This window comes from Diceros bicornis, chromosome 33, assembly GCF_020826845.1.
Source record: "Diceros bicornis minor isolate mBicDic1 chromosome 33, mDicBic1.mat.cur, whole genome shotgun sequence".
NCBI lineage: Eukaryota > Metazoa > Chordata > Mammalia > Perissodactyla > Rhinocerotidae > Diceros > Diceros bicornis.
In genome coordinates this window covers 1,978,787-2,000,501 of record NC_080772.1, presented here as the reverse complement: position 1 = coordinate 2,000,501, position 21,715 = coordinate 1,978,787, and the positions used below count along the sequence as shown (strand labels likewise).

Below are 21,715 nucleotides of genomic sequence, written 5' to 3'. Positions count from 1 at the left end.
TAGCCAGGTAGGGGTCAAGGGAAGCAAGCAAAGGAATTGGGCGACACTTAGGAGAGTCACAAACCTTGAACTTAGCGTAATCTTTGCTTTAGTCTCTTACAATTCAGGAGCCTCTAGATCCAAATGCCAACACATTGAAGTTGTTGGTGAATCTTGATTAAGATTTTGATAGTTTTGGCTGTCTGCTCAAGGAAAGCATCCTTTGAAACCTAAGGTTTCTAAGCCGGTGGTTCTCAATGTGTAGCTGGTTCAGGAGCATCACCTAGGAAATGGTCAGAGACGTAAATTCTCGGGTCCGCCATCCTACTGGATCACAAACTCTGGGATGGGCTCAGCATTCTGTGTTGTAGGGGACCTCCACACAGTTCTAATGCACACTGGAGTTCGAGAACCACTGTCTTAGGAGAAGCCAGTCCTAGGTACAACATAGGGTTAGCAAGGATTCCTCTCTCACGAGGGCTTCTCCTGAGGCCCCATGGACAAAATAAGGATTCTTTTTTATGGTTCTTTTTATAGGAAGAACTATCGGCTCAACTCCAGGCAGCCTTCTTCAGGAATTTTTCCAGTACAACCAGGAGCTCTGAAATTTGGATTCAAAAAAGAAAAAAATATAAAAAATTGGTTCAACGTTCAAGAAATTTTCCTGCTTCAGATTGAGGGTGGAGAAGTAGCTGAAATAGAGAAAATTTTCCCAGAACACTGATCTATCATTTCTTGATGGAAACCACTGACTTCTTTCAGTGGAACTAAACAATGACCAGGAAGGTTATGGTTAGTCTGATGTGTTAGAGGAGAAAGCACAAAGAAGAAAAAAAAAAAAAAAAAAAGGAGAGAGGGAGAGTGAGGAAGGAAGATAGAAACAGCGACCATCAGTCAGAGGTAGTGAGAGGCGGGGTAAAGGAATAGAAGATGCAGAGGGAGAGAAGCAGGTGCCGCTCGGTAGGAAACACACCTGTTGATACTGTGCACGTGTGGCTTTCATAGAAAGGTGTAAGGTTTCTAAAAAGCAAAGAAAATAAAAACAAATCCACCCAATATAGTAATTTGTCCTAAATATTAATTGATCAGGTCTGATCACGCTGATGTCTTCCTTCTCCTTTATTTCATTCCTGTCTCAAATTCTATGTCCTGCCCTTGTCTAAGGCTTCAGAAACACACCACAATTCAAACTTTCACAAGGTGAACTGTTTAAATCATTTCACCTTCTTCTTTCCTTGCCCTTCTGCACAAAATAGATGCCTTACACTGTTAAATTACCTTTCAGTGCCTTTCAAAAAAACTTTAAAAAATTTGATTCTTAAAAGTACAGTTTTAGATTTACAGATAATTGAACAGAGAGTACATAGCGTTCCATACACCCACCGCACTGCCCCTCTCCTCTCCTCCAAGCCCCATCTCCCCTATTATTAACACCTTGCATTAGTGTGATACATTTGTTATAATGAATGAACAATATTGATACATTGTTATGAACTACAGAGCCTAGTTTGAGGGTCACTCTTTGTGTTGTACAGTTCCATGGGTTTTGACACACATATAGTGACATGTAGCCACCATTATGTACAGAACAGTCTCACTACCCTAAAAATCCTCTGAGCATCAGATTAGCTGTTAATGGCTTTTTAAAATATTAAGTTGTCAGAATAACGTAAATTTTTACAATGAAAAATGTTCCACAGGTTTTGTTAGTTTCACTATTATGATCACTATTAGAAATAACGGAAAAAAAATGAATCCCTATATAAATAGCAAAAATCATAGAATTTGAAAGATAAAAAGATCTTGAAGATGAGGAAACCCCATATTCTTCAAGACCCTGCCCTCCAGTCTCTCAGCTTTCTGTGTCATTTATCTGCCAAATCCACTGAGGAGAAAGAAAGACATCGATAAAGAAAAACAAAGCAAAAAACAAATTTTCGTTCTAAGTGGTCCTCTTGAGCCCAATTTAATCAAACACGGATTCTTTTTTATTGCCTATTTGCATCAGGAATATAATTACTAGCTGGAGCCTAATTTGAGAATATTCATTATGAATGAAATTTCATATCTAAGAACAGAATGGAATTCACTGAGGCTTTATTCTTGGAACATTTGTAGGATTAAGTCAGGACACACTGTGAGAGTGATAAATAAGGTCTGTATATTTTTCTTCTCCAAGACCATGGATTTCAGCCACACTTTACACCCATGTACTTTGCAACAATGAAAAACAATTAAACACTGACCTTGAATATTTAGCCCTCAGATTCATTAGTCTTTAAAATATAAATTGAGCAATTTAAATGTAGATGACTGAAAGACTATGGAGATTTCTAGAATGTCACATTAGGTCCTTTAGAAGTGAAGAATTGACTCTATAAAACATTTCTATTCCTTGTCATACCTTGACAATAGTGCTACTGTGACTCTGTTTTAAAGAGGATAATGGCAGGCTTTACTTTAATTTACACGTTTTTAAGTACGTGTACTTAGTATTTCTCAGTCTCTTGAAAACTTTTATCATTAAACTCAAACTTCATTTAAATCACCAGACCTATTTGATGAAGTCAACATGATCATTTACTTGCAAACTCCTCAGAAAATTACTAATTTAACCTTACTTTGGATGATCCATTCTAGAACTCAAACTGGATTTGCCAGGCCCGTCAAAACGGCTCATAGCTCTGTGTTTGTACATTTATCTGGGAAGATGTCAACTAAGGGTAATTGTTTTTCCCAGATGCTTTCTTTACCTCAAACAGCAATACTTCCAAAGTTTTAATGAAAATGTGGCCAATTTGGTGAAAACCAAGTGACTTGTTTGTTTTAGCATGCCAATGAGATTAAGAAAATAAGTATTTTAATTATTGTTGTTGATTATAAAAATCAGAAGAAAACAAACTTCTTTGTCCAAAGACATTTCTGCAAGTGAAATTGTCTAAAAAACTGACAGCTTGCCTCCTCTTTTAACCACTAAACCATAAGAAATGTAATACGGTGGGCAAACACTTGAGCACTGTCACCTGCACAAGTCCCCAGCGCTGTCACCCCATCAAGGCCACAGATCAGGGTGAGGAGTTGGTGGAGGGAGATGGCTTCGCACTCAGCATCTTTCCTTCCTGGGTCAGAACTCGGTCCCAGCTGCTCGCTGTCTAGTCTTCTGGGGAAGCAGAGAATTCTTCTGGGGACACGACACACTTCAGGTGTTAAGAATGTCATCATTCTTTTTTAAACAAATGTTAGATCATGTGACGCACTTCTCAGGACAGGAGAAGCCGCCTCAAGGGAAGGCAGATCTTCTCCAGGAGCTGACGGTCATCCAGGGAGAGCAGAGTCAAGGGCTGCAAAGCGCCAGCCAGCTCCTGCTCTCGTCTCATGGACACCTGGGTCACCACGCGCCCATGCCCAGGCCGTGCCCCCCGCAGCCGTTCCCATTGCATCCTCAGAGGCCCGCGCATGCGCAGAACCGGCGCTCAGAGCGGCAGAGGGGCCGGCGAGCTGGAGAGCTGCGTGACGCGTGCACCGGAGGCAGGGTCCCTGGTGCGGAGGTGGCGGCTGCGCTGGTTTGTGTGTGGGGATTGGCAGTTTCTGGATCCTTCCTCCAGGATTTTCAGCGCTGTGGAGCTCTCCTTTCTGCAGTGTGGAGGAGCGCTGGGCAGGAGGCGGCGCCAAGGTAGGCGGTGGGCAGTGGGCGGCGGGCTCCGCGAGGAGATCTCCGCCGCTGATGGCGGGAGCGCGGTGGGGGAGGGGGGTCGGCGGATGGGGACGGGGCTGCTGGCGGGCTGCCTCAGGTGGGGGAGCCAAACCTCTGTCCCTTGGAGGAGCAGAGGAGCGTCGCCTGGCCGGCGGGCCCCTTTGCCTTGGCGGGGCCCCACCTCGGCAGGGCCTCCTGCCCACCCAGCAGAGGTGCAGGGGGCGGCAGGGAGTCGCCTGCCCTCTGTGTGCGCCCTTGAGTTCGCGCTCCCCCAGGACCCCGTCTAGGCCAGGTCGCGACATCCCGGGGTGAACACTTTCCTTCAGAAGACAGCCAGTGGTCAGAGCTCCTCTGCCTGACTCCGCGCAGGCTATTGGGCTCCTCACTGCGTTCTTTAAACAAATAAGCGTTCCTACTTCCTTGGGACCACCTTTATAGAAAAGCCTAATCCCATTAATAGTTTCTGATAATTGACTCTATATTTGCAAGGGGAACTTTGAAGCCTGTGAATTGTTGTAAACTGCATTTAATGAAAGGAGCTTCAAACAATCCTTGGTGAAAATTATGTAACTTCCTAATAATAACTCACCTTTGGTTAAGATAGATTGATGACTGATCAATTGATGATTGACATAATGTGTATGGAATTTAGGTTTCAGTGGAAAGGTTTTTCTTGGCAGTTGGTGCTAAAATTAAAATCGGATAAGGAGGAGGTTTTTAGAAGTAGTATGTAGTGTGTGTTTTGTCTCCGTACTCATTTAGAATCGTAAGAATTTAGATTTGGAAAGCCCATAGAACAAGAATTTTGAAATTTTGATTTGACTGACATGGTGAAAGGTCAAAAGGCCAAATACGGTAGGATTTCATTTATATGATATTCTAGAAAAGATAAACCATAAAGAAAGACAACAGATCGTTAGTTGCCATTAGTTTTAATATTTAGTTAATTATTTAATTTAATAGTTTAATCATTAGTTTTAATATTTCTGATTAAAAAATACATTTTAATGATAACATCCTAATTATGCTTTTGGATGATTACAGAAGTTAATAACCTATTAAATTCTGCAGTAGGAACAAATGACTTGTTATTGGTGTCTTTGAAGTGGAAGTATTGGTGGTACTGAAATTTTTAACTAAGCTTTTTGGATTCTGAACTACTGGTTTTTTTACTAGATCATGTTGGACGTGGCATATTACAAGTTTCAAAAGGCTCTTTAAATTATTGTAGCAGGCTGAAGCTATTAAATTGTAATGTAAGAGCTTTATAGATGAAACAGGCAAAACACAAAAAGCCATTCATCATTTTATCTTTGTTAAAAAATCAAGTAAATCTTATCATATACATGAATGACTTTTGGCTAGACAGACCTGAACTTGACAAGATGGACTCATTAGTATGGGGAACTTGTTTTGGAATGTTAAAATGGGAGAAGATATATTAGTTTTACCTGAGGGTGACCCGAGTCAATATGGTGGGTTTAGCTGCTTATACGCTCTTTCTGAGTTACGATCTTGATTAAAAAGCTGGTCATAGACATACCAAGAAATTTGGACCATTTTATGTATCAACATATTAAGAAGTCCTATTTCTCTGATAGTTTCTGATTTCAGGGTATCTGGGAAGAACAGTTTCTGAACATAGGTACTTTGGAATATAATTTTTGATAGTTGGCTTATTGAATCATAGAATCGTGGAGATGGAAATAATTTTAGTGGTTGTAGAGCCTAAACTTTTCATTTTCCAGGAAATGGAAAGTGAGGTTTCTTGAGTTAAGTCATCCATAGTCTGACTGCTACTTAGTGACAGAGTTGGAAGTAAATGCTCGGATGCTTGTCTCCAGATTCTTAGTACAGTGCTCTCTGTGCTGTATACATACTATTAAGGAGACAAACTAATGAGTTGCCTTCTCAGATCATATATGTAGCCAGCAGGGTTGATTCTTTCCCATATGCATTTTTTCCTTTCTTTTTAAAATAACTACTAACTACAATTAATTCATTCTCCTACCATGTCTAATGACTATCCTTATGTGTGTCTCCTCGATCACACATGGATTCCCTAGAATGGACACCTACCTGTGAGTGGATTGCTGGGCCAAAGGCTGATGTGCATCGGCAACTTGACGAGCTGCAGCCAAATCATCCTCTGAAGTTTTAACAATTTCCATTCCCACCAACAGTGTATGGGTCATCCTTGCCCTGGGAATTGTCAGATTGGCATTGTCAGATTTTTAAAGGTTTGCCAATCTGATGGGTGAGCAATGATGTATTTGTTTTCCTCTTGTTACAACTGTTTTGACAAATGCAGAGAGCTGTGCCACTACCACATTCAATATACAGAACAGTTCCAGCACCCAGAACTCCCTTCAGCTGCTCTTTTGTAGTCAACTCTTCCCCCACCCTTAACCCCTGGAGACTAACGATCTGCTGTCTTTCCCTATGGTTTGTCCTTTCTAGAATATCATATAAATGGAATTCTACAGCATTTGGCCTTTTGAGTCTGGATTCTTTCATTTAGCACAATACATTCATTTTAGTGTTCATCCATGTTGTTGCCTGTATCAGCACTTCCTTCTGTTTTATTGCTGAATGTAGTATCCATTGTATGAATGTACCACAGTTTATCCATCCACCAGTTGAAGGACATTTGAGTTATTTTCAGTTTTGTCTTTTTTGACTATGAATAAAGCTGCTATAAATCTTTGCAAACAAGTTTTTGTGTGAACATAAGTCTTCTTCTCTTGGGTAAGCACTTAAAAGTGGAATTGCTGGGTCACATGGTATGTGTATGTTTAACTTTATTTTAAAAACTGTTTGTGTAGCAAAGTCATGGCCCACGAATGTGTCTTAATCCCTGGAACATAGGAATATATTAGTTTACTTGCCAAAGTTGAATTAAATTTGCAGATGTAATTAAGGTTGCTAATCAACTGACTTCAAAATAGGGCGATTATCCTGGATTATCTAGGTGGGCCCAGTGCATCACAAAGGCCCTTAAAAGGGAAAGAGAAGCAGCAGAGTAGAAAAAGATGCAACAAGGGAAGCAGGGCCAGAGAGATGCAGAGTTTCTGGTTTTGAGGGTGGAGGAGGGGGGCCACAGCCTAAGGAATGTGGTTGTCTCTAGAAGCTTGAAAAGGCTAGGAAATGGATTAACCTTTAGAGTCCCCCAAAAAGAACACCTTGATTTTAGCCCAAGGAGACCCGTGTCAGACTGTTAACCTACAGAACTGTAAAACAATAAATCTGAGTTGTTTTTAAGCCATGAAATTTGTGCTAATTGGTTACAGCAGCATAACAAACTCCACTTTAAAACTGTTTTCCAAAGAGGCTGAACCACTTTGTGTTCCCACCAGCAATGTAGGAGTGTTCCAGTTACTTTCCATCCTCATTAACACTTGGTATGGTCAACCTCTTTAATTCTAGTCATTCTAATAGGTACGTAGCAGTATGTCAATGTGGTTTTTATGTGCATTTTTCTCATGATTAATGACATTGAGCATCTTTTCATGTGCTTATTTGCCATCTGTGTATCGTCTTTAGTGAAGTCTCCAAATCTGTGCCCATTTTAAACTTGGATTTTCTTATTGCCGAGTTTTGAGAGTTCTTTATAGTCCTGTCAGATATGTGATTGGCAAAAGTCTTCTTCCAGTCTGTGGCTTGCCTTCTCCATCCTCTCACCAGTGTCTTTGGAAGGTCTGTGTAATGTAACTCGAGAGGCTCTACATGAACTTGTCTTCCTTCCTTGGGAAACAGAGTGAGGTTGGAGCACCTGAGTCCAATCAGACGTTGATCAGAGTTGGGGCCGGGTCTCACTTTTAGTAAACCCAGCCCTTCCGCTTTCCCTGTTCCTGTTTGCTGTGCTCCTCTCCCTCTGGTTCTAAGTCTGGTAGATCTCTGTCTCCTCTGGTTTGGGAGCCCACAGAAAATTCAGCTATGCCCTTCAGACATCTCAGCGCAGTTCTCCAGCCTCCTACCTTACATCGCTTCACAATATGGCACATTCCCTGAAGGTCAGACTAATAGTATGTTTGGCTTCGGCCACTTCCACCACTGCTGGAGGTTTCACTTTGCTTCGTGGAAGCTTTTGGCCTAGTTCCCCAGATTCCTGTGTTGTACCAAAACTTAGCACAGGTGCTGTGAGGAAGAGCAGTTGTGTGTCTGAAAGCCCTCAGGTTTCCTCTGCCACACCAGTCCTGCAGAATCACTACAAGTTTGGCTAGTTTCTCTTTTCCCTAGCCGAGACTCGGGCTGAGCAAGCCAGATCCTCGGCAAGCACCCTGAATCTGAAAACGCCTGCAGGAGAAAGAAAGATAAAAATCCTTGCTCACATAAAAGTGTTTTTCTTCTTTCTGGAATTTTAGTTGGTTGGTTCTGAAGCTCTCTGATGCTCTAAAAATATATCTATAATTTATCTGGCTGTGTCCAGTTTTGCAGCAAGTATGCTTTCCTGTCTTAGTCTACTCTAAAACAGAAGTTCCCTTGTCATTAGTTTTTAACTCCATCAGTTATACATTGTCAATATTATTATTGTTTGGTAAAGTCATACTTTCAATGATTTATTCAGATGTTTACCCTTTTTTATCCTGATGATCCATTTTTACATCTTAGCATTTCTTCTATCAATTTTTTGTTAAAGTACATTCATTTTACTTTTTATTTTTTTTCCTTGAGTAATATTAGCTCTGTGCTAACATCTGTGCGAATCTTCCTCTATTTTGATGTGTGTCACCACCGTGGCATGGCTGATGTGTGGTGTAGGTCCACGCCTAGGCTCTGAACCCATGAACCCAGGCCTTGGAAGCAGAGCGTGCTGAACTTAAACCTCTACACTGGGTGGCTGGCCCCCTTAAAGTACATTCATTAGAAGTTCCTTAATGAGCATTTGTTGGTGGTAATACTCTTAGTAAATGTTTGCATAAAAATATCTTTAGGGGCCGGCCCGGTGGCGCAAGCGGTTAAGTGCGCGCGCTCCACTGCGGCGGCCCGGGGTTCGCTGGTTCGGATCCCGGGCGCGCACCGACGCACTGCTTGGTAAGCCATGCTGTGGCGGCGTCCCATATAAAGTGGAGGAAGATAGGCACCGATGTTAGCCCAGGGCCGTCTTCCTCAGCAAAAAAGGAGGAGGATTGGCGGATGTTAGCTCAGGGCTGATCTCCTCACAAAAAAAAAAAAAAAAAATCTTTAATTCACCCCAGTTCTTGAGATATGGTTTGATTGGGTATACACTGAAAGTTATTTTCTCTCTGTACCTTGAAGATTTAATCCAACTCTCTCTTGCCTTCCATTGTTAAGAAATGTATCATAGGTCTAAATGTAAGTCTCTGTAAGTGTTCTGTCCCTCTGTGGGGCTTTGAATATCTTCTTTTGTATTTGGTGTTCTTTGGTTTCCCTGGATGGATCTGACTCTAGATTTTTTTGTTTTAATTGTGCTTGAGATGTGTTCAGCTGCCTGAATCTAGAATAGAAGTCTTTTATCAATTCTGGAAATTTCTTTTTCTGTGTGTGTGAGGAAAATCAGCCCTGAGCTAACATCCATGCTAATCTTCCTCTTTTTGCTGAGGAAGACTGACTCTGAGCTAACATCTATTGCCAATCCTCCTCCTTTTTTTGTTTCCCCCAAAGCTCCAGTAGATAGTTGTATTTCATAGTTGCACATCCTTCTAGTTGCTGTATGTGGGACGCTGCCTCAGCATGGCCAGAGAAGGGGTGCATTGGTGCGTGCCCAGGATCCAAACCTGGCCCATCAGCAGCAGAGCGCGTGCACCTGACCGCTAAGCCATGGGTCTGGCCCTGGAATCTTCTGTTATTATGTCTGAATATTCCTTTAAATCATATATATATTTATATTATTTGTGAATAGCTTCTGTTGGAATATGAATGTCCTTTTTCTTGTGTCTTAGAGGAGGAGAGTTCAATAGGGGAAGCTCACTCTGCCATGATGCTGATGTCACTCTCTTCTATGTATTTATATGATTTAATTCAAATATATATACACATACTTATTTATACACATTCAATATATATTCATTAAATATATATTATTTAATTCAACATATTGTTCAATATAATGATTTATATTATTCAAAAAATGTACATATCTTATTTCTATATATGATCCTGTACTTGACCAAACTCAAGCCAGGCTCCATTGAGCCCTCTTCTTGACTAGGTCTCAATCTTGGCCAATTATAAGTATGGCCTCTCAGCACAAATCATTTCACCCCCCTACACACGTTATAAGACTTAAACGCTGACATAGTTTCTAACAGCTCAAATCCACTTCCTTAGGATGACCCCTGCCCCCTTAAAGTGCCTGCCAGAGAAAGCTCAAGGCAGCCAAAAGAATTGACTGTTCTGGCCAACACTCGATCATTGGCCCCTGACATCCTTTTCTTAGAGCATTTACCCAAAAGTGCTTACAACTGTGAATATTTCCTTTGTCCTTTTCAGTTCTATATGTGTCTCCAATAACCCAGGAGTGCATTTCTCAAGGTCCTGAGAGCCATTCCTTGAGCTGAGGACAGGGTGTCTGTCCCAGACTCTGTGAGAGGAGAGAAGTGAAACTTTGATCATTTCCAACCAGCAGACACAACTGGCCAGATCACACTGCACTGACCAACACTGTAACTTTCCCCTCCCTGACTCGACTGAGCCCCTGCTCACCCCTCTGCCTGCTCCCTCATTCTCCCTTTCAAATGGCCAGTCACTTCTGTACAAATCAAATTGAGTTCAGTTCATCCTGTTCCCTCTTCCCTATTGCAGTGGTATATTACTGATTAAAATCTGTCCTGACCACTTTAACTAGAGTCTGGCTTTGTGTATACTCTATATTTAACACACATACAGATAATCTCATGCATATGCATATATATGCATATACCAACATAACCATGGGCCCTCCAGGACCAGTTCAACTGACTCCTTATCAACAGAGTAGTTAAGAGTTTTCTTTCAGGAACTGAGACCCCTAGTCCAGTTAAGGCCAGTTGAGACCACCAACCCATCAACTAGGCCTGCGCAAATGCTCAATAAATGCCATTTTTTATATCAAGGAGCTAAAAGCTCCATCCTCAGATCATCATAACACTGCCAATTTCTGAACACACATCCGATGAAGAGCCACAAAGCTTGACTTTGTTTGTGAAGATCATCAATTACCTCATTTCTCCTTACTTCCAATCATCTACCTCCACATGTCAGACCACCCTGCCCTTCATCCCATAAATTGTGCCCCAAGCCTTGCATCGGGGAGACAGATCTGAGACAGACACATGAGCCCTGTCTCCTTGTAGATAAATCTCACAAAATAAAGCTACAATTCTTTTCCCAAAAGTTGATGCCAGAATAATTGGCTTTTTTAATGTGCATTGGGAAAGAGAACCCCAATATTGTGCGGTAACATCAATACATACATATACACTTAATGGATGTTTTATCTTTTCTTTTTTTCTTTGCTGAGGATTCACCCTGAGCTAACATATGTGCCAGTCTTCCTCTATTTTGCATGTGAGTTGCCACTACAGCCTGGCCACTGATGAGTGGTGTAGGTCTACTCCCAGGAACGGAGCGTGGGCTGCTGAAGTGGAGTTCTCTGAACTTAACCACTAGGCCATGGGACCGGCCCATGTCTAATTGTTTTGAAGATGTTACTAGATATGCAATTGAAGTTTCACTATGATCTCTGGATTTCCTTGCTGCTCCTGTAGTCCCTCACTTCAGTGTATGTGTTTCTTGCTCCATTTTTCATGCTAGAGGAATTCTTCAAATATCAAGTGGTCCTTGGCTACCTGTTCATATTTCTGTGATGGGAAGAAAACAGCTGAGTAGGATCTCTGTGGGCCTGATGGGGCCTGTGAATGTCTGGACTCAATGTTTCTTCAGGGATGTTGAGTGTTGAACTAGTAACAGGCAAACAGTGTTGGTGCCCATGCTAGTCTGTAACAACATATTTATTCCACACATTCCTACAATGACAGACATCATCTGAACACATGGAAATGCTGACACCATCCCACACACACACTATTTGCAAATGACCATCAGCATTCAGACTGTAAACTACACCTGATAATGCACACTGATACTCAGAACATACACACAAACTCAGACACACATACAGACCACTCAGAGCCCACAGTGACTTGAATTCTCTAAACACACACAGACATCAACAAAACACACCTTCTGAGTAGTTTTAAGCCATGAAATTTGTGCTAGTTTGTTACAGCAGCATAACAAACTCCACTTTAAAACTGTTGTCCAGTTGCCGGCCCCATGGCTTAGCGGTTAAGTGCGTCCGCTCTGCTACTGGCGAGCCGGGTTCGGATCCCAGGCCTGCACCGATGCACCGCTTCTCTGGCCATGCTGAGGCCGCGTCCCACATACAGCAACTATAAAGATGTGCAACTATGACATACAACTATCTACTGGGGCTTTGGGGAAGAAAAAAAGTAGGAGGATTGGCATGGATGTTAGCTCAGGGTTGATCTTCCTCACAAAAATATAAATAAATAAATAAATAAATAATGGACTGTTTTCCAACCACTTTGTGTTCCCACCAGCAATGTAAGAGTGTTCCAGTTACTTTCCATCCTCATTAACACTTCTTATGGTCATCCTCTTTAATTCTAGTCATTCCAATAGGTACGTAGCGGTATGTCAATGTGGTTTTTATGTGCATTTTTCTCACGATTAATGACATTGAGCATCTTTTCATGTGCTTATTTGCCATCTGTTTATCTTCTTTAGTGAAGTGTCCAAATCTGTGCCCATTTTAAACTTGGATTTTCTTATTGCCGAGTTTTGAGAGTTATTTATTGTCCTGTCAGATATGTGATTTGCAAAGGTCTTCTCCCAGTCTGTGGCTTGCCTTCTCCATCCTCTCACCAGTGTCTTTGGAAGGTCTGTGTAACGTAACTCGAGAGGCTCCACATGAACTTATTTTCCTTTGATGAGAAACAGAGTGAGGTTGGATCACCTGAGTCCAATCAGATGTTGATCAGAGTTGGGGCTGGGTCTCACTTTTAGTAAACCCAGCCCTTCTGCTTTCCCCGTTCCTGTTTGCTGTGCTCCTCTCCCCCGCACAGGGGTCTGGTTCTAAGTCTGGTAGATCTCTCTCTCTTCAGGTTTGGGAGCCCACAGAAAATTCAGCTACTCCCTTCAGATATCTCAGCGCAGCTCTCCAGCCTCCTACCTTACATCGCTTCACAATATGGCACATTCCCTGAAGGTCAGACTAGCAGTATGTTGGACTTAGGCCACTTCCACCACTTCTCGACGTTTCACTTTGTTTTGTGGAAGCTTTTGGCCTAGTTCCTCAGATTCCTGTGCGGAACCAAAACTTAGCACATGTGCTGTGAGAAAGAGTAGTTGTGTGTTTGCAAGCCCTCAGGTTTCCTCTGCCACATCAGTCCTGCAGAATCACTACAAGTTTGGCTAGTTTCTCTTTTCCCTAGCCGAAGCTCTGACTGAGCAAGCCAGATCCTCGGCAACCAGCTAGAATCAGAAAACGCCTCCAGGGGAAAGAAAGATAAATATCCTTGCTCACATAAAAGACTTTTTCTTCTTTCTGGAATTTTAGTTGGTTGATTCTGAAGTTGTCTGATGCTCTGAAAATATATTTATAATTTATCTGCCTGTGTCCAGTTTTGCAGCAAGTGTGCTTTCCTGTCCTAGTCTCCTCTAAAACAGAAGTTCTCTTGTCATTAGTTTTTAACTCCATCTGTTATACATTGTCAATATTATTATTGTTTGGTAAAGTCATGCGTTCAATGATTTATTCAGATGTTACCCTTTTTTATCCTCACGATCCATTTTTACCTCTTAGCAGTTCTTCTATCAGTTTCTTTCTTCTTAAAGAAGAAAGTTTTTACTTTTTAAGTTTTTTTCCTTGAGGAAGATTAGCCCTGGGCTAACATCTGTGCCAGTCTTCCTCTATTTTGTGTGTGGGTCACCACCATGGCATGGCTGATGAGTGTTGTAGATCCACTCTTGGGATCCAAACCCACGAACCCAGGCCTTGGAAACGGAGCGTGCTGAACTTAAACAACTACACCAGGTGGCTGGCCCCCTTAAAGTATATTCTTTAGAAGATCCTTAATGAGCATTTGTTGGTGGTAATACCCTTAGTAAATGTTTGCATAAAAATATATTTAAGTCACCCTAGTTCTTGAGGTATGGTTTGATTGGATATACACTGAAAGTTCTTTTCTCTCTGTACCTGGAAGATTTATTCCAACTCTCTTTTGCCTTCCATTGTTAAGAAATGTATCATAGGTATAAATGTAAGTCTCTGTAAGTGTTCTGTTCCTCTGTGGAGCTTCGAATATCTTCTTTTGTATTTAGTGTTCTTTGGTTTCCCTGGATGGATCTGGCTCTAGATTTTTTTTTTTTTTTTAGTTGTGCTTGAGATGTATTCAGCTGCCTGAATCTAGAGTAGGAGTCTTTTATCAATTCTGTAAAATACTGTTATTATGTCTGAATATTCCTTTAAATCATATATATATTTATATTATTTAATTCAAATATATATAAACATACTTATACATATTCATTATATATTCATTAAATATATATTTATATTATTTAACTCAATATATTATTCAGTCTAGTGATTTGTATTATTCAAAAAATATACATATATTATTTATATATGTAGATTTCTGTACTTACTGTTTGTACTGGGAGAAACACAGAAGAGATAGAAACAGACTGGATTAGTCTTGTCTGAACTCCTATCATGTAGGACTTGAATCATTCAACAAATGAGCCATTAATGGCGGCTATACCACTGGGATCACTTCTCCTTCCTTATCATCGCCTCCCCTCTCTGCTCCCACTCTAGTTCCAGGGCAAGTTACCTGTGGCTCCTGAGTGCTGCTCCTTGGCCTGGAAGGGCCATCCTTCACCCCATCCACCCTGTGAGCTCACCTTACCCTTCAAGACTCGACTCCAGTGATGCCTCCTTGGGAAGCCCTCCCTGACGTTCTATCTCCCCAGACCTGCTCTAGGCCACCACCCTGCCTCCTGCCCATGTCCATCACTGCCTGGCACCTTGCTGGGTCCCCTTGTCTGGACTTCATGTCCAGCCCAGCCCCTCAGGAGGGGAGGAAATGCTTAGGCTCAGGGCAATGGAGCAGATTCCTGGACTGTGGTGACACTGCCCACCCCAGGAGAGGTCATTCTTTGGGCCTCTTCCAGCTTGGGCCCAATGCAGCTCAGGGGGAGCCAGGACACAGGGAGGCTGGCTCTGGGCTCAGCAGATCACAGGGTGGGCCTAGGGAAAAGGCACAGGGGGCCACACAGAGGGGCTTGGGGCAAAACTCCAAGTCGACGATACCCTTGCTAAGGGCAGCAGGGGCCAAAGGCAGCTGCGCAGGCCGCAGGACGTCCTGGCGAGCCTTTCATCTGCTCAGAGAGTCCCAGGGCTGGATAGAAGGAACTCAGGAGGCCCATCTGAGGTGGAGGTCACCTCGGGGGCATGCAAGCAGAAGCTGAGGGTCCCACAGCAAGTGGAATCTGAAGAGGTGACCCTCAAACTCCTTGCGGCTCTAACGTCTCCGAGTTGGAAGTCAGTCCCCTCAGTCACAGCCTCTAGCTGCCCCCTCACAAGGCTGTGCCTCTCAAACACCGCTCCCAAGGAGAGTGGAGGCTGAGGGTGAAGGCAACCTCCTACCCCTGAGAACCATTGTGATCACAGCCTCCCGCAAGGGGCCAAGGATGATGAGAAAGGGACAGAGGGACTGACCCACACGACTTCCCCTCGGATGCTGAACATGCTTGTGATTCACCAGACCAATCAGTATCTGTCCCCATCCTCCACTCCTCTCTCCCCAAAAGAACATATCAGTGTTTACTATGACATCCACAGACACATCAAGGGCACCTGGGAAGAATCATGTGTACATCTGGAGAGAAGGGCACTGTGAAAACCAGTAATATCTGCATCCATGTGTGCAGATACCGACATCCACATACAGCTGTCACATTCCTCCAGCAGCCCTGGAATACTCTGCAATCACGCTGGCAGATTTTGGCACATGGTAGCCAAACCAACTTGTGGTGTCCCCAAGTGCCACCACTGCTGGGGCCTACCATGAGGGTGGGAGGAGGCAGGGTGCCATGTCCCATCTCACAAAAGTCTGGCTGGTGTCCAGGAGGGTCTCACAGCCTTCGACAATCATGCCCCCCATGGCTATGTTTTCCTGGATGCTCTGTGTTTCATTTACTTCATTGTGCATTATCCTGTGGAGAGAGAAAATGTCAGAGACAGGCTGCCCCCACCTCTCAGCGAGAAGGTAATGCCAGGCCTCTGGCCAGACCTAAGAAGAAAGCCTAGGATTCTCAGGTGGATCCTGTGTTCACAAAGGGGGAGAGAGCATGCATATTGAATGCCCGCTCTGCAGGGCACTCTAGGGGCATGATCTCCCATCATCCTTTTGATAGCCCAAGGAGACAGGTGTTGGAAATGTAAATGGAGATTAACAGCTAGAAAGCAGGTCTGATTTAAAAGTTTGAACCACGTGGAACTGAGACGGCAAAACTGGGAGGACAGGAGTATAGGAAACAACCTTTCTTCTTTACTCTGCCCCCCACACCACTACTGGCCTTATCTCCATCCATAGAACTCCACCCACCCATCCTTCCTCAGGGCCTTTGCATTTACTGTCTCCACCCCTCCCCCATTGCATGTTATATAGCTGCTTCCTTAATGTTTGGGCCCTGGAATGACTTAGTTTTGGAGCACCTGGCAATCCAGCTGCCTCACGGAAAGACTGACTCCATTAGGCTCCAGCACGTCTTGGTGGGAGCAAGACACACCTTGCTCCTTAATCTAGAAAGAAGGACAACTCTCTTATTTGTCCTGTTCTGACTGCCGCAACACCCCTCCTCCAGGAGGTGGCGCCATTTAACTGCTTTTTAAAAATAGCATTGGTGGTGGGGCCGGCCCCGTGGCTTAGCGGTTAAGTATGGAAGCTCCGCTACCGGTGGCCCGGGTTCGGATCCCCGGTGCTCACCAACGCACCGCTTCTCCAGCCATGCTGGGGACGCGTCCCACATACAGCAACTAGAAGGATGTGCAACTATGACACACAACTATCTACTGGGGCTTTGGGGAAAAAAAGGAGGAGGATTGTCAATAGATGATAGCTCAGAGCCGGTCTTCCTCAGCAAAAGAAAAAAAGGAGGATTACCATGGATGTTAGCTCAGGGCTGATCTTCCTTACCAAAAAAAAAAAAAAATAGCAGTGGTGGGAAAAGAAGCCTGTGAGTTACCAACTTTGCTAAGAGCCTTGGTGGGTTTTCAGGAGTCTTAGGAGGTTAGTAATCATGTGGGGAGGAGCTTCTGGAGAAATTACCCCACCTACTCCAAGAAAAGCACAAAACCTCTTATTTGTCTGCTGATGCCTCAAATTCTACAACCACGACCAGATCACCAAGAGGGCTGGTTAATGTGTGTGGTAGTAGACACTGTCCAGTTTAACCCTCCCAGCAATGAGAGATGACACTGGTCGAGCTGCATCTCTAATTAATGAACTCAGCGTGATGAGCAAATTACTGAGCCCCTCCGACCCTCAGTTTGCTCACCTGTAGAAGGTCGGAGTGAGGATGGAAGAGAATGCATTTCACTTGCTGACCTCAGGCCCAGCACATGGCAGGCGCTTGAGTAAAGGGCCGTGATCGCTGTTGCTAGTATCACTGGTTGCAAAGGTGTTATTATAAAACTATTATTATCCGTTGTTTTCTGGTTATCAGACTGGGGCATGGAGATGGGGTCTCTTACTTAGGAGCCTCAGTCTGTCTCTCCCAGCAATGCTCTTCTCAGCAGCCCAGGCCCTAGCCCTCTTCTGGAAGGGACGGGGCACAGGGAGGCACCTTTCAAGGATATGCTACTTCCCTGGATAGGGATTCATATTTGGAGGTGAGCAAAAGTAAGCAGAACCATTTCTTTTGACGAGGGTGGGGATTTTGCTGAGGAGGGCTGTATTTGCTACAAACAAGGGGGCGATCCCAGAGTAACAACACTAGTTTCACTGTTAGACAAGTGCCAGCTGCAGCTGCTCAGGACTCCTGCCAGCCCCAACTGGAGTTTGTGCTGAGAGCCACACCGTCCAGGCAGCTGGGGAGGAGTTCCCAGGGCCACAGGCTCCCGGGGGAACTGGAAGTGACGACCTGGGTTACAGTGAGCCCAACAGATGAGATTCAGGAGAAAAAGCGGGACAAAGGCCAGAGGTAGGAGAGACCCAGCCCCAGGCGAGGAGTGTTTCTGAGCACAGCCAGAGAGGGTTGGTTATCTGATGGCTTCATGCCTGGCTGGGAGCTTTCCTCAGTCCCCCAAGGGGAGAGAGGAGCATGAAAGAGCTGCTGTCAGGGCGATGGGAAAACTCACTTCTGTGCCATTAAGGTTGTGTTCAGGTCAGATGCAGGTGATCAGGTGGAACAAAGGATGAGTAGGCTTTGGGAAAGGGGATCAGAATCTTAGGATAAATGCCTTGGCACCCATGTGCCTTCCTCGCAACTGCCCGCACCGGGACAGGGCATCCCACAGGGATGAGGAGCCTCGCTGGAGCCCCAAGTCTTCTCCTTGGGGAAGTGTGCAGGATTTGGCTCCTTGGGGTATGAGAGGACTGGGGTCCCCACCCCACAATGGTTTCTGTTAGTCTACAATCACGCTCTGATTACATCTGCTCCCTGAATGAATCTCCACTCCGGGGCCTGTGCTCTGCCCTAGTCCAGCCTGGTCCTCCCACTGCCAGGCTGGGAGACATGGCCCTACTGGCTGCCTTTTGCTGGACACGGGAAGACATTTAGGGCACTGAGTGGTTGGCAGGGCTGGGGACTGTACCCCACATGCTGCAGAACCACACTCCCTTGCAGCTTCTGGCAGCCCATCACTGCGTATGAGGCTGCTCATCATCTCTTGGCCTCCATAAGGTGCAGACCCCAGGGCTCAGCTCTTGGTATGCACCTCGTTCCTGCCTAAACTCAGTCCCTTGGTGATCGCACCACTCATGTGACTTTAAATACCACCTCTGACCTGATGGCTCCTGAATGGCTCACTCCCTTACACTCCAGACCCAAACGTCCTCCTCCCTTCTTGTCCTCTCCACCACTGTTGTCCATCTCAAGTTCAACACGCCCCCAGTAAAGCTCCAATGAAGCAAGAAAGACTTCCCCTCCACACCTGCCCCTCCTGCACCTTTCCCCATCTTGGTTAGCAGCAACTCCAACCTTCTGCTTGCTCAACCAAAAACTCTCGAATCACTCTTGACTCCCATCTTCTCTCTCCCCACATCTAATGCATCAGAAAATCCTGTTGTTTCCATCTTCAAAACACACCCAGAATCTGAACCTCCTGCTCACCTTCATACCACCACCTGGTGCAGGCCACCGTCAACTGCTGCCTGTGCTGTTGTAGGCGCCTCCTCCCTGATCCCTCTGCTTCTGACCCGGCAGAGGAAGTTTCCCCCTGGGCTTTGGGGACTGAAAGAGGGGCAGCAGAGGGGCCTTGACTAGAGGGCTGGGGCCTCTGACACTGGCCAAGTCATGGGCTTGTCCACCCATGTCACTGCCTGCTGTTGACTGCAGCCTTTGGCACTTGAAGGCCCATCACCCAGGACCCCCTCTGGGGCTCCTATACCACAGGTTGTGACACACTGGCACTGGAGAACAGAGGAAGTTGGCAGAGTGCCTGTGAGTCCCTTGGCGGATCCCCACCTTGGCAGGCGGGCCCACGTGAGTGCTCATGGCCCTTCCTCGAACCCCATCTGTGCCAGGGACAGCACACCACCCACACAATCCCACCAAGTGCCCCCTGGGCTTGAGCTATGAACTCCTCAGATTGCTCCGTGTCCCTGCTTTCAGGTGGGACAGGCTGGGGGTCCCCCAACACCCACCCCTTGGGATCCTAACCTGAACTTGACATTTTACCATCTGGGGCTCAGCAAACTCCCACTGGGGAGCATCCTCAGCCCTGGCCTGTCCACCAGGGGGGGCACCTGGGAGCTGAGTTCACCCAGACAGCACCCCCAGTTTAGCCCTGGCGTTCTCCAAGCTGTTGGCTCGATGTGCTCGTGAAAAGTGGGCCAGGATCTCGTGCAGTGTCAGAATATGCCTGGGAATCTGCAGCAGGGAGAGGCAGGGGGACAGGGACAGAGGCAAGGATGGGGAAGGACAGAGGGACAGGGAGACAAAGGCAAGGAGAGAGACAGTGATGAAACAAGTCAGAGGTATAGCAACAATGGAGAGAGGGAGAGAGAGACACCAAGTGGACGGAGAATGGTACTCGCAGCTCCCAGCACTCCCATGAGCAAGGCTGAGGACGGACACCCACAGCACTTCTGATCTCAGACTCTAACGTGGAGGCTCTTCCAGGGTCTTGTCTGGGCCAAGAGCCCAGAGCTTGAGGCTCTAAGCCGGCAAGCAGAAGGGCCTGGAGGTGGGCTCAGGACCAGGAGCTCCCCCTCACCTTCCCACACTGCCTGCTCTGTGAGGCTGGACAGGCCTGCGGTCCACTGGGTCAGGGGCTGGCTGTAACTTCATTCTCCAGGCAGCCCAGACCTGAGGACTGTTAGGGCCTGGGGCCTCCTGGCCATGGCCCCCTGGTGCCCCCAGTTGTGGCTTCCTCCCAGCTGGGGCCCTCACTGCCATGGCCCCCCAGCAGGCTCCCTAGCCATGCGCCCTCAAGGACAGGGCTAGGTGCCAGCTGGAGCATGGGGTCAGTGAGGAAGATCTCCAGAACTATCTCCTTGCAGTCAGTTTGGCCTCATAGTGCTTCAGCAGCTTGTCAAAGTCACTGTTCTGCTTGCAGTGGGCCAGGGTCTGCAGGCTGTACTGGTGGCTGGAGACCAACTCCTGATAGAAATTGACCATGGGCAGCAGGATGGCCAACAGGTCTGCTCGGTGAGATGTCCCACAAGCCCTTGGTCACCCAGCCCCACCCACGGAGGTCAGGGCCAGGCTCAGACCTCCCACCCAGAGACACCCTTGCCTTTGGGGATGACTCTGGCACCACTGCCCTATCCAGGGCCAGATAGGTGGCCTCAGGCAACAGGACAACATCAGAGTCACAGATCTTTATAGAGATGGGGCCCCGACTAGTCTGACTCCTGTGTATTGGAAGGTCGGAGGGGGCTGTTGTGGGTGCTGTGGTGTGCCTCGCCGCCTGAAGGGTCTGAAGGGCCACCCAGCTCTGGAGCTTTGGGGGGGTTGGCTGAGGTCTCTGTGGTAAGTGAATTGCAGCTCCACATCCCCCTTGGCCCTTTCCCCCCCATGAGGCCTCCCTCCCAGAGTGCTCCGCCAGTGACAGAAGTGACCCATCCGAGGTCATAAGGTGAGTCAGTAGCTGGCTTTGAACCAGGTCTCCTGAGTCCCCCATTCCAGTGCATCCCCCACATGACATGCCCTCCCGAGTCTCGTCCCCTCAGCTGCCTGTCCACTTATCCACGTGTCCCTGTCCTTCCATGCCTCCCAAGGTTCAGCAACTTGGGTCTGCTGCTGGCCTGCTCTGTCCCAACCTCTTGGAAACACAGTCCCCTGCCTTCCAGCCCCCGAAAGCCCAGCCAATCTCCCCAAACCTGCCCTTCAGTACTTGATTGGCAGGGATGGGTCCACTGAAACCTCTGCTTATAAACTCCATTGAAAAAGAGAAGCATGCCTCCTTTGCGATAAACTCTAAGTGGGAGCTTACACAGGACATTCCACTACCCAAGGGACGGCACCTTCAACCACGTAGCTACAGGAAGTGCAGACCTCTTCTTTCTAGGGCCGCTTCCCATTGTGACCTTGGGGAAAAGTGGAGCTCTCTGACTTAGGGAAAGTGAACAATAAAATGTCACACTCAGTGTGGGAGAGGCGCAATGCAGGGGTCCTGCTGTGCAGCCCTCGGGGCCGTCAGGGCGGTTCACCCCGCTCGGAGAGCAGTGACGCAGGGTGGACGGAGTGGGAGCCTTGACCGTGCTTCTACCTTTTGTTTCAGTCATTCTACTTTTGGAAACCTGTCCCAAGGAGACGCTCTCTCATATGAACATTTCAGATGCA

General features: G+C 46.0%; 1 protein-coding gene across 5 annotated transcripts in view; it reads left to right on the top strand.

Annotated features, from left to right (window-relative positions):
* Window positions 1–21,715, top strand: part of LOC131396453 (ral guanine nucleotide dissociation stimulator-like) — a 225,171-nt gene that overhangs the window by 169,946 nt on the left and 33,510 nt on the right. Inside the window, exon 1 of one of the 5 annotated variants that reach the window (XM_058528659.1) lies at window positions 3,139–3,652. The exons of the other annotated variants lie outside the window; for them this stretch is intronic. Within the exon in view, the coding sequence (XP_058384642.1) occupies window positions 3,355–3,652 (298 nt within the window). The 5' untranslated portion in view covers window positions 3,139–3,354. Of the gene's footprint in view, window positions 1–3,138; window positions 3,653–21,715 lie in introns of those variants that run through there. 5 annotated transcript variants of the gene reach the window in all.